Source organism: Scomber japonicus, chromosome 12 (genome assembly GCF_027409825.1).
Source record: "Scomber japonicus isolate fScoJap1 chromosome 12, fScoJap1.pri, whole genome shotgun sequence".
NCBI lineage: Eukaryota > Metazoa > Chordata > Actinopteri > Scombriformes > Scombridae > Scomber > Scomber japonicus.
Genome location: NC_070589.1, coordinates 33857835 through 33871068, shown reverse-complemented (window position 1 = coordinate 33871068; position 13234 = coordinate 33857835). Strand labels below are relative to the sequence as shown.

General features: G+C 40.8%; 3 protein-coding genes across 3 annotated transcripts; 2 read left to right on the top strand and 1 right to left on the bottom strand.

Annotated features, from left to right (window-relative positions):
* The first annotated feature begins 617 nt into the window (after window positions 1-617).
* On the top strand, window positions 618-2755 carry LOC128369812 (tripartite motif-containing protein 16-like). The gene is made up of 3 exons (XM_053330889.1): window positions 618-2244; window positions 2431-2469; window positions 2631-2755. Exons 1-3 carry the CDS (start codon window positions 618-620, stop codon window positions 2753-2755), a joined length of 1791 nt encoding a protein of 596 aa, XP_053186864.1.
* A 1792-nt stretch (window positions 2756-4547) lies between these two features.
* On the top strand, window positions 4548-6212 carry LOC128369811 (tripartite motif-containing protein 16-like). Its single transcript, XM_053330888.1, has one exon. It carries the CDS (start codon window positions 4548-4550, stop codon window positions 6210-6212), a length of 1665 nt encoding a protein of 554 aa, XP_053186863.1.
* A 1966-nt stretch (window positions 6213-8178) lies between these two features.
* On the bottom strand, window positions 8179-9831 carry LOC128369810 (tripartite motif-containing protein 16-like). The gene has a single exon (XM_053330887.1). It carries the CDS (start codon window positions 9829-9831, stop codon window positions 8179-8181), a length of 1653 nt encoding a protein of 550 aa, XP_053186862.1.
* Window positions 9832-13234: the final 3403 nt, after the last annotated feature.

The window sequence follows — 13234 nt, the reverse complement described above, 5'->3', positions numbered from 1 at the left end:
AAATGGGTTTAACCAACACATGGTAATGTACATGCTGACAAACGCCATTCAGTGTGTAACGGGTGGTGTATGGACCCAATTGCAGTACAAAGCACTCAGAAACAGTGGTAAAATTACAACGGTTTACTTCAGACTCTGGCAGACAGGCAAACAGTTCAGGAACTGACAAACAGGAATCAGGAGAGGAGAGGCTAAACTCTTGGTCAGGGACAGAAGGCTGGGTCGATTTACCAGGAGGCAGACGAAGCAGGGGAATCAGGGACAGGCGAGGTCAGTACCGGGAAGACAGGCAGGAGAATGCTGGAAAGTCTTGCATGGCAAAGAACAATCTGACAAAGGAGTGAGTGTGGAGCTGGTGAGTATATGCTGGGCTGATTGCATGTGATGAGAGGCAGCTGTGTGCACAGGTGAGTAGAGTGAACTGACGAGGTGGGTGTGGCTGACAGGCTGAGTGGGGCAGAGGCAGGATCAATGGAAAACTACTGAGGGCTGGATGACTGAACTGTGACACAGTGAAGATAAGCACATGAAAAGGAACAAAGGGAACAAAAGTTTGCTCTCAGACTTATATTTGTGCAGAGAAAGTGAAGCTCACACATTCATTGCCACGGGGAGAGATGGAGCAGAAAGGAGTTTTGCTGTACAGAGAGACCTTTACTTGTTCAATCTGCCTGGATGTACTGAAGGACCCAGTGACTATTCCTTGTGGACACACCTACTGTATGAACTGTATTAAATTACACTGGCATGGAGAAGATGGGAGGAAGATCTGCAGTTGCCCTCAGTGCAAACAGACTTTCAAACGGAGGCCTGTCCTGAAGAAAAACACCATGTTAGCAGCTTTAGTGGAGCAGCTGAAGAAGACTGGACTCCAAGCTGCTCCTGCTGATCACTGCTATGCTGGACCTGAAGATGTGGCCTGTGATGTCTGCACTGGGAGGAAGCTGAAAGCCTTCAAGTCCTGTCTGACTTGTCTGGCCTCTTACTGTGAAAATCACCTCCAGCCTCATTATGATGCACTTGCATTAAAGAAACACAAGCTGGTGGAGCCCTCCAAGAAGCTCCAGGAGAACATCTGTTCTCTTCATGATGAGGTGATGAAGATGTTCTGTCGTACTGATCAACAGATAATCTGTTATCTCTGCTCTGTAAATGAACATAAAGGTCACGACACAGTCTCAGCTGCAGCAGAAAGGACTGAGAGACAGAGAGAGCTCGAGGTGAGTCGACTAAACATCCAGCAGAGAATCCAGGACAGTGAGGGAGATGTGAAGCTGCTTCAACAGGAGGTTCAGGCTGTCAGTCGCTCTGCTGATAAAGCAGTGGAGGACAGTGAGAAGATCTTCACTGAGCTGATCCGTCTCCTCCAGAAAAAGAGCTCTGATGTGAAGCAGCAGATCAGATCCCAGCAGGAAACTGAAATGAGTCGAGTCAAAGAGTTTCAGGAGAAGCTGCAGCAGGAGATCACTGAGCTGAAGAGGAAAGACGCTGAACTGAAGCAGCTCTCACACACAGAGGATCACAACCAGTTTTTACACAACTACCCCTCAGTGTCACAACTCGGTGAACCTACAGACTCATCCGGCATTGATATGCGTCTTCTGAGATACTTTGAGGAAATAAAAGCATCTGTGTCAGAGCTCAGAGATAAACTACACAACATCCTGAAGGAGGAATCGGCAGACAAGTCACTGAGAGTGGCTGAAGTGAAGGTTTTACTGTCAGAAACAGAGCCCAAGACCAGAGCTGACTTCTTAAAATATTCACGTGAAATCACTCTGGATCCAAACACAGCAAACGCAGAACTGTTATTATCTGAAGGGAACAGAAAAGCAGAAGTAACAAGCCGAACCCAGTCTTATCCTAGTCACACAGACCGATTCACTCATTGGGTTCAGATGCTGAGCAAAGAGAGTCTGCTTGGACGTTGTTACTGGGAGGTGGAGTGGAGCGGGGAAGGAGTTGATATAGCAGTCGCATACAAGAATATCAAGAGAGCAGGAAGCTCAAAACAATGTAGATTTGGATTTAATAACAAATCTTGTTGTTTTAAATGTCACAGGAGCGGTTATGAGTTTTGGTCAAATGGAAAATTTTCTCCTGTCTCAGGTCCTGTTTCCTCCAGAGTCGGAGTGTACCTGGATCACAGCGCAGGTATTCTGTCCTTCTACAGCGTCTCTGAAACCATGACTCTCCTGCACAGAGTCCAGATCCCATTCCCTCAGCCTCTCTATGCTGGACTTTGTCTTTATTTTGATGGAGACAAAGCTGAGTTCTTTAAACTGAGGTAGACACACGACACAAGTTGTAATTGTTCATGTTTTGTCTCCATGAACAACACAGAGATCAGCTGTCAATCAAACTGAGATTGTCAACACTTATTGAATATTTTTTCATCTTTTGTACTATACTGTATTATACTGTTTTGAGTTTCTTTAAATAGCATTTTTTTCCTGCATGTTTTACTACGTATCACTATGTATCAACATGATGATGTTTTTTACCCTCAGTGTTGTTTTGTGTGCTGTTGTTTCTCTTCCTCTTTGGCATATTAAACAGACAACAGCAAAACTTCCTTGGTAGCGGTTATTTTTCTCATCATTTTGTAAATTCATAAACACATTTAAAAGGCTGTGGCTACACTCAGTGCACCAGAGCCATTGACAGTACTCGTGTTCAAGCCATCGTCACCCTGCTGACTGAAAGAATGGCAGTTATATTGAAGGCTGTGGTCAAACATACTTTCTGGTGGTAAATGACGCTACCATGAGAGTTTTTTTAAAGATATAAAGCAATTTCTTCATTCCACATATTGTACAATCCAACTGCCATCCAGCCATGAATTCAGAGATCACTCTTGCTCTATTCAAATTCGACACTCTACTTCGCTATCAGCATTGTTCAACATTACAATACATCCCACATAAACACCACTTGACAACACAATACTTATGAATGAGCTGTGTAGTAAGCCATCGTCACTGTTCAACATTACAATACTACTCACATAAACACCACCAGACAACCAATGAACATTCAATAGCTGTGGACTTTCCATTGAATGCATTTGCAAATATGCTCATTAGCCAACAAAAGTTGTTTATGCTCACTCTTTTGTTATTTCTACTTTTCCAGAAACCACAGCACAGCACTTACTACAAGTCTTACAGACTGATTATGAATATGTGAACTGTAAGACCTTTTTTAACAATGTTTTGTGCCTAAATCCCCCAGGAGGAGCTCACATTACTTAGCCTGATACCAGCACGACCTGGTCCCGGATAAGCGTCACAAAAAGGATTGAAGGATGGATGGATATAGGTTTTTTTTTTTTTTACAAACGTGAATATATATACACAGTGCTGCTTGAAAGTTTGTGAACCTTTTACAAATACATTTCATTTTTTTTTCTGATAGTCCACTGGTGGAGTCCAACTGCTTAAGAAATAGTTTTTTAACCCTTTCCAGCCTGCTGAGTATCAGCATCTCTTCTTCTAAGGTCCTCAGAAATCTCATTTGTTTGAACCACAACACACGCAAATAGGTGTTGTGAAGCTCAGATTTTCATAGTGAAGGTAGATTTCTCTTCTTTGAATAAAACACTATCTCCCAGAGTCACACCTGATCATCATAACATTGATTGAAATACTTGGCTCCAATTTATCCTTCATATAAATTGATAATCCCAGAGGTTCACATACACTACTTATGCCTCACAAAAATAGGAAAGATAGAAAATGTGATAATTTTCTCTCAATAAATAAATGAATACATTGAATGATTTTGTCTGGTTTGCTTAATTGGGTTTCCTTTATAAAGTTTTAGGGCTTGTGTAAAAATGGAATCATGTTTTAGGTCATATTTATGCAGAAATAGAGAAAATTGCAAAACTTACACAAACTTTCGAGCTGCACTGTGCGTGTATATGTATGTACACATACACACACATATATGTGTATACATACATATATGAAGTTTGTTGGTGGAAATTTGAGTTTGGTTTGCTTTTTCTGAATTTGGAAATTATGTTTTGCAGAAGATTAATCAGTGCTTATTTTAACACTTAACTTGTTTTTGTGGGTTTGTTCTTGGTATGGTGTTACAACATAATTTTTGGTTTGTCCACTTTATATGTCCATGTTATACACAGTATTCTCTTCACTCTTTCCATTTCATCTCTTGTGTATATCCTTTTGAGACTGTAATAGTTTTAAACAATGGAATATTGTTAGTAACAATCAGAGACAGTGTTTGTATTGTTTGCAGTGTTGATGCTGTTTAAGCACCCCTCTCGCTGGAACCCCTCCCTCTTCTTCCCACTCTGAAACACAACCAGCTGCACTCTATGCAGATATTTCCTTGTTCCCTCCCCTTCACGGACCGTCAGTGTGAAATGGGTTTAACCAACACATGGTAATGTCTGAGCTGACGAGCCCCATTCAGTGAAGATCAGCACATGAAAAGTAGAAAAGGGAACACAAGTTTGCTCTCAGACTTTTTTCTGTGCAGAGAAAGTGAAACTCACACATTCACTGCCACGAGGAGAGATGGAGCAGAAAGGAGATAAGGTGTACAGAGAGTCATTTACTTGTTCAATCTGCCTGGATCTACTGAAGGACTCTGTGACTATTCCTTGTGGACATACCTACTGTATGAACTGTATTAAAACCCACTGGGATGAAGAGGATCAGAGGAAGATCTACAGCTGCCCTCAGTGCAGACAGACCTTCACACTGAGGCCTGTCCTGGTGAAAAACATCATGTTAGCAGCTTTAGTGGAGCAGCTGAAGAAGACTGGACTCCAATCTGCTGCTGCTGATCACTGCTATGCTGGACTTGAAGATGTGGCCTGTGATGTCTGCACTGGGAGGAAGAGGAAAGCCTTCAAGTCCTGTCTGACTTGTCTGGCTTCTTACTGTGAGAATCACCTCCAGCATCATTATGATGCACCTCCATTGAAGAAACACAAGCTGGTTGAGCCCTCCAAGAAGCTCCAGGAGAACATCTGCTCTCGTCATGATGAGGTGATGAAGATGTTCTGTCGTACTGATCAGCAGAGTATCTGTTATCTGTGCTCTGTGGATGAACATAAAGGCCACGACACAGTCTCAGTTGCAGCAGAAAGGACTGAGAGGCAGAGAGAGCTTGAGGTGAGTCGACTAAACATCCAGCAGAGAATCCAGGACAGAGAGAAAGATGTGGAGCTGCTTCAGCAGGAGGTGAAGACAATCAGTAACTCTGCTGAAAAAGTAGTGGAGGACAATGAGAAGATCTTCACTGAGCTGATCCGTCTCATCCAGAGAAGAAGCTCTTTTGTGAATCTGCAGATTAGATCCCAGCAGGAAACTGAAGTGAGTCGAGTCAAAGAGTTTCAGGAGAAGCTGCAGCAGGAGATCACTGAGCTGAAGAGGAAGGACGCTGAACTGAAGCAGCTCTCACACACAGAGGATCACAACCAGTTTCTACACAACTACCCCTCAGTGTCAGAACCTACAGACTCATCCAGCATCAATATCCGCCCTCTGAGCTACTTTGAGGATGTGACAGCAGCTGTGTCAGAGCTCAGAGATAAACTACAGGACATCCTGAAGGAGGAATGGACAAACATCTCACTGACAGAGACAGAAGTGGACGTTTTACTGTCAGAACCAGAGCCAAAGACCAGAGCTGACTTCTTAAGATATTCATGTGAAATCACTCTGGATCCAAACACAGCAAACCCATGGCTGTTATTATCTGAGGCGAACAGAGAAGCAGAAGTAATGCATGAACCACAGTCTTATCCTAGTCACACAGACAGATTCACTCATTGGGTTCAGGTCCTGAGCAAAGAGAGTCTGCTTGGACGTTGTTACTGGGAGGTGGAGTGGAGTGGGGAAAGAGTTGATATAGCAGTCGCATACAAGAATATCATGAGAGCAGGAAACTCAAATAAATGTAGATTTGGATTTAATAACAAATCTTGTTCTTTTAAATGTCACAGTAGCGGTTATGAATTTTGGTCGAAGAGAAAACTTTCTCCCGTCTCAGGTCCTGTTTCCTCCAGAGTCGGAGTGTACCTGGATCACAGCGCAGGTATTCTGTCCTTCTACAGCGTCTCTGAAATCATGACTCTCCTCCACAGAGTCCAGACCACATTCACTCAGCCTCTCTATGCTGGAATTCATTTTTATACACCTGGAGCCAAAGCTGAGTTCTGTAAACTCAAATAGACAGAAGTCATTTCAGACTTCATGTGCCGAGCGCTGACCAGCGCAAAGCCCTATTGTATTTTTGTTCATGTTTTTGTCTCCATGAACTACACAGAGATCAGCTGTCAATCAAACTGAGATTGTCTATCACTGCTAATGATGTTTTTAACCTCAGTGCTGTTTTGTGTGCTGTTGTTTCTCTTCCTCTTTGGCATCTCAAACAGAGAAAACAGCAAAACTTCCTTGGTAGCAGTTATTTTGTTCTCACCATTTTCTAAAATCATAAAGAATACACAGTTCTCTCTCCTCTCTACCCCAACCGGTCGAGGCAGATGTTCTCCCACTTTGAGTCTGGTTCTGAGGTTTCTTCTTGTTAAAAGGGAGGTTTTTCTTGCCTGTTGCCAAGTGCTTGCTCATGTGGGAATGTTCGGTTTCTTTAAAAATTAAACCTGTTTATACCTGCTGCATGTGTAGAGAGCCTTGAGATGACTTTGTTGTGATTTGGCGCTATACAATAAAGATTGATTGATTGATAGTTGAGATTCTGGGTTAAACTATCTGATTGTGTGAATAAGGTGAATCTCATTGAAAAAGTGTCATGTAACATAATTTACATAATTAATAAAGATGTTTTTTTTCCAACAATGAGCAGAGAATTTTCTTCTGTTGTCATTTCAGGATCCCATTCAAAACTTTTTTCTTCTTTGCTGGGTGAGACATCCACAGGCAGATCCAGGAGTAGCTGAAACAGTTTGCAGGTCACTACTATAATGTGTTGTGTTCTGCTGTACGATCAAGTGATGGATATTCAGATATCTGTCTGAACTCAGGTTTATTCTTTTATTATAGAAAAGTACTGCCACAAGTTTTATCTTTACAACACACCTCTCGCAGTCAAGTTCAGCACACTGACTATGAACTTAAGACTGGCTCAAAACATGCAATTGAAATTAAAATTAAAAGAATAAAATATAATAATTGTCTTTGTTATATTACTATCACAATGTCTCTATGCTCAGCCGACATTACCACCATTAAACATGTAATACATAATCTTGATGTGCGTTTGTCATCAATTTGTCAAAATGTAAGAATAATTGTTAAAATGAAAACAAAATCAGCTGCAGATGTTCTGCTGTTGGTAGATGACTGATCATATTTAGTCCAATCAGAAAACAGTTTTGTGTCCTGCAGTCATGGAGGATCTACTATGAACCACCTGAACACACCTCTAACAGCAGTTTAAAGAAAAAACAAATTTTATTCTTCTGTTTGTGAGTAAAGTGAAGGTTTCTTTCTTTTATCTTTCACTAAAGTCTAAACTGTTCCTGTTAGAAGTTTGATAAATTGGGACCCGAGGCATTTCTTAATGAGCTGACAGCTAAACACTGATCAACATGACAGCCTCATTTTCAACTTTCATCTTTGTGAAAATCTACTGGAAAATAAATAAAATTACTGCAAATTCACAATGAACCAATATCTGTTTCATGTTTGTCAGGCACATCTTCACACTCACACTTGATTAAATGAATTCTTATTATTTCACTTTTTAGGCCTGTATAACAAAACCTCTATCAACTAAATGCACAAAGAAAATAAACAAGTGATAAAAACTCCTTTCTTCTTCTCAGAGACAAAGCTGCTTTACTGAAGAAAGTTCAGACTGACAATGTTTGTCTCTGAACTAGGTGGTGTTTCATATTTTCTCCACAAGCTTTGAATAAGATCCTGAGACAAAGACAGAAGAAAATGTTTTGCTCACTGTTGAAAAAAAAAAACCATCTTTATTGATAATGTAAAGTCTGTTACATGACACTTGTTCAATTACTCACTTCATCTCCACAGTTACTTTAAGTGCCAGTACTAGAACATAATAAAAGATCTCCTCATAGATTTTTATCATGATGATTACAGATCACATAAACATGGAGACAAAAATGAATTAAAACAGAACCTGACATGTGAATTCTGAAATGACTCGTGTCTATTTTAGTTTACAGTACTCAGCGGTGGCTCCAAAATGATCAAACCCAAGTCCAGCATAGAGAGGCTGAGTGAATGTGGTCTGGACTCTGTGGAGGAGAGTCATGGTTTCAGTGACGCTGTAGAAGCACAGAATACCTGCGCTGTGATCCAGGTACACTCCGATCCTGGAGGGCAGAGCACCTGAGACACGAGTAAAGACATTGTTGAACCAAAATGAAGAACTTGTGGTGTCACAATACAACATCCAAGATTTGACATTACGTCCAAACAGACAATCACTTGTACCTCCTGCTCTGCCGATATCATAGTATGTGACTGCTATATCAACTCCTTCCCCGCTCCACTCCACCTCCCAGTAACAACGTCCAGTCAAACTCTCTTTGCTCAGGACCTGACGCCAATGAGTGAATCTGTCTGGATGAGGAGTATAAGACAAATGTTTTCTCGTTCGTTTTACTTTTCTGTCGCTATTCGATAGTACCAACAGTGTGTGTGCTGTATTTGGATCCACAGTGATTTCACGTGAATATTTTAAGAATCCAGCTCTGGTCTTCACTTCAGTCACTGCTAGTGAGATCTTTGTCCATTCCTCCTTCAGGATGTCCTGTAGTTTATCTCTGAGCTCTGACACAGCTGCTGTCACATCCTCAAAGTATCTTCGAGGACGGATATTGATGCTGGATGAGTCTGTAGGTTCACTGAGTTGTGACAATGAGGGGTAGTTTTGTAGAAACTGGCAGTGATCCTCTGTGTGTGAGAGCTGCTTCAGTTCAGCGTCTTTCCTCTTCAGCTCAGTGATCTCCTGCTGCAGCTTCTCCTGAAACTCTTTGACTCGACTCACTTCAGTTTCCTGCTGGGATCTGATCTGCTGCTTCGCATCAGAGCTTCTTTTCTGGAGGAGACAGATCAGCTCAGTGAAGATCTTCTCACTGTCCTCCACTGCTTTATCAGCAGAGCGACTGACGGCCTCCACCTCTTGTTGAAGCAGCTTCACATCTTTCTCTCTGTCCTGGATTCTCTGCTGGATGTTTAGTCGACTCACCTCGAGCTCTCTCTGCCTCTCAGTCCTTTCTGCTTTAGCTGGGACTGTGTCGTGGCCTTTATGATCCTTCACAGAGCAGAGATAACAGATTATCTGTTGATCAGTACGACAGAACATCTTCATCACGCCATCATGATGAGAGCAGATTTTCTTTTGAAGCTTCTTGAAGGGCTCCACCAGCTTGTGTTTCTTTAATGGAGGTGTATCATAATGATGCTGGAGGTGATTCTTACAGTAGGAGGCCGGACAAGTCAGGCAGGACATGAAGGCTTTTCTCTTCCTCCCAGTGCAGACATCACAGGCCACATCTTCAGGTCCAGCATACCAGTGATCAGCAGGAGCAGCTTGGAGTCCAGTCTTCTTCACCTGCTCCACTAAAGCTGCTAACGTGGTGTTTTTCTTCGAGACATGCTTCGGTGTGAAGATCTGTCCGCACTGAGGGCATCTGTAGATCTTCCTCTGATCCTCTTCACCGAAGTGGGTTTTAATACAGTTCATACAGTAGCTGTGTCCACAGGGAATAGTCACTGGATCCTTCAGTAAATCCAGACAGATTGAACAGAGAAGGGTGAAACTTTCTTTATCCAGCTTATCTGCTTTTTGCTCCATTTCAGAAAATCACAGGCAACAACTGAGTTTCATTCAAAGTGTTGTTGGGATCTGGAATGACTCCTCAGTTCAGGGTGGAGCTTGTCACAGATAAATGAAAAGGGGGGATGAACAGGATTATTTCCCAGAATTTATTTGCTTCTGCAAAAGACAAAAGAACACATTTATTACCATCTGGTCTTTTTCTGCACCCTTGTAGAAAGACATGAAGAATAAAAGTAATTTGCACATTAACTGAATATTAACATCTCTCAAGACATCTCAAAAGAATTGAAGCCCACAAATACAGTTTTAACACAATTCAGAACTCTTTTTTTCACAACATGAACGTAATCATGAATCAGTATATTACTGTGTACTGTGTGTGTTCAAGGTTTAAGATAAAATAAGATATTCCTTCTTTAGTTCCACAGGTGGGACATTTACATAATTGCAGCAGCAAAGTGGACAGCATGAAAAACAGAAATAGCATCAACATAAAGAATAAAGAACAATAATAAGTAAGAACAAAAACGATGAAAAGAGTAAAATAGTAGAAAAATATAGTAAAAAGTAACATTATATACAAGAGTAACTTTGGTAGAGAATGATAATATAGGCTACCTGAGTTATATATTGTTATTGCACAGGTTTTAAAGTGGAAAAATAAATATATACTGTACAGGTGATCTGAGTAGTAGTGTAAAAAATACAGATATTGCACTTTTTTTCTTTCACTTTAATCTGTGCGTAAACAGTGTCACGATTATTTTATTATGTCATTTATTATTATTTGATCTTACTGTTTTTTGTACTATTATTTATTGTTCTTTATTCTTATTGCATTTACTGTCCACTTTGCTGTTGCAAAAAAATGCAAATTTCTCCAAAGTGAGACTAATAAATGAATATATCTTATCTTATGTAGGCTACCATAGAAAGTAAAAGCAAAGCAAAACGGCACCAATTTAACCATATATTGTTTTTACTAACTCAATCAAATCCTTCACCTCTGAATCCAGCAGAAATGCAGGGTTTCATTTAGCAGAGACTCTGTATCAAGACGTTTGCACTTTTTCATGACAAAATTCAACCCGTGTATCTCAAAGATGTTATTAAAAAGGTAAATCAAAACTAAGCTCGACGTCAGGAGCTCTGCAGTGATGGTTAAAAAACAGTTTTCTTTCACTCTACAATGAACGGTTTGCAGCTAAGCGAAGTTAGCCTTTGTTTGCTTGCCATGAGTTACTTTCACTAGTTCAACCTGTGACCGCAAAGATAGGATTCATTTAATAGAAAACGGTTTGTTACTCACAATGAGCGACCGGTTCCTTTCAGGTTGCTCCAGACGGTAGTGCTATCAACGTGTTTTCCACATAGGTTTTCCACCGGTTACCTGTTTACACCTAACGTTCACGTGTGTCTCCTCACTGATACACGCTGCCTTCAAACCAGAGCTTACCTTCAACATGTCCAGCTTCTTCTATCCACATTTCGCGGCGACTCACGTCACTTCCTCCGGTAGGGCGAAATGGTCTTGCACAGGTAGCTTTTGCGTCAATATCAGATCTGTTTTGCACATGCAGACAGTAGTGATGGGGCCCTTTGGGTGAGGGGAAGAAATTAAGTTATTTTCAAGATTTAATCACAGGTCAGAAATAGTGAGGACGGGAACAGGAGGGCAGAAATGATCATAACACGACTCAGTATAGGACACATAGGATTCAATCAAATATAAAGTAAAATAGGGGAACATCCAATAGGTCTTTGTTCACAATGTACACAACCAGAAACAGTTCAACACTAGCTGAGTGTAATAAGTACAGGGAGGAATGACAGGAGGTGATCCAAATGCTCAATCAATCAATCAATCTCAATCAATCAATCTTTATTTGTATAGCGCCAAATTACAACAAAGTTATCTAAAGGCACTTTACACATAGAGCAGGTTCTAAACTGAACTCTTCAGGTTTTAACTTTAAAGAGACTCAACATTCCCACATGAGCAACATGTGGCAAGAAAAAACTCCCTGGGAAAGAAAAGCTGGAACTAACATTAGGGAATCTGATAAGCAGTACATCACAAGACGGGTTTTAAAAATAGCCTATAGGATATAGGTTTTTTGTTTTGTTTTCGTTATTTATTTATTGTATAGTTCTCATCAAGCCTGTAGGTGGCGTTAAATGCACGTAAAAGTTGGTTCAACAGCCAATAAAAAAACAATAGAAGAAAAAGAAGAAGCGACAATAAGTACAAATAGCTAAAAACTGCACCGTAATATCTGAGTGAATGTACTACGTTTAGTTTCCAGTGGTGGTGAAATACTGAGAAGAACAGTCTAAGGTAGTGCTGCTGAAGTCTGGAGCATCTGCAGCTCAACTGGTCTGATTGTAAATGATGAGTTAATTGTTTCTTAAAACAATAGATAAATGCCGGAAAATAATCCTGAGAGTCCTCCTTTTTTATGCTCCACCCAGATCTGTGACAACAACAAGCTCCACTGTGACCTGAGGAGTCATCTCAGATCCCTCTCAGATGGGTTGTTAAGATATTCATGTGAAATCATTCTGGATACAAATACAGCAAACACACTGCTGTTGTTTGAGGGGAACAGAAAAGTAAAAGTAATGCATGGACCACAGTCTTATTCTAGTCAAACAGACAGATTCACTCATTGGGTTCAGGTCCTGAGCAAAGAGAGTCTGACTGGACGTTGTTACTGGGAGGTGGAGTGGAGCGGAGGAGGAGTTCGTGTAGCAGTCACATACAAGAGTATCAGCAGAGCAGGATGCTCGACAGATTGTAGATTTGGACTCAGTGACAAATCTTGGGTTTTATGTTGTGACACTGACTCTTATAAGTTTTTGTTCAACCGTATCAAAACTCATATCTCAGGTCCTCGGTCCTCCAGAGTCGGAGTGTACCTGGATCACAGAGCAGGTATTCTGTCCTTCTACAGTGTCACTGAAACCATGACTCTCCTCCACAGAGTCCGGACCACATTCACTCAGCCTCTCTATGCTGGACTTGGGATTGATCATGTTGGAGACACCGCTGAGTACTGTAAACTCAATTAGACACGAGTCATTTCAGAATTCACATGTCAGGTTCTGTTTTAATTAGTTTTTGTCTCCATGTTTATGTGATCTGTAATCATCATGATAAAAATCTATGAAGAGATCTTTTATTATGTTCTAGTACTGACACTCTGGTTTAAAGTAACTGTGGAGATGAAGTGAGTAATTGAACAAGTGTCATGTAACAGACTTTACATTATCAATAAAGATGAGCAAATGAGCAAAGCACTTCCTTCTGTCTTGATCTCATTAAAACCTTGTGGAGAAAATATGAAACTACAATGAGAGATAATTTGAGGCAGATTCATGAAGGAATCAAAATAACTGTTGATTCTCTGACTTTTCC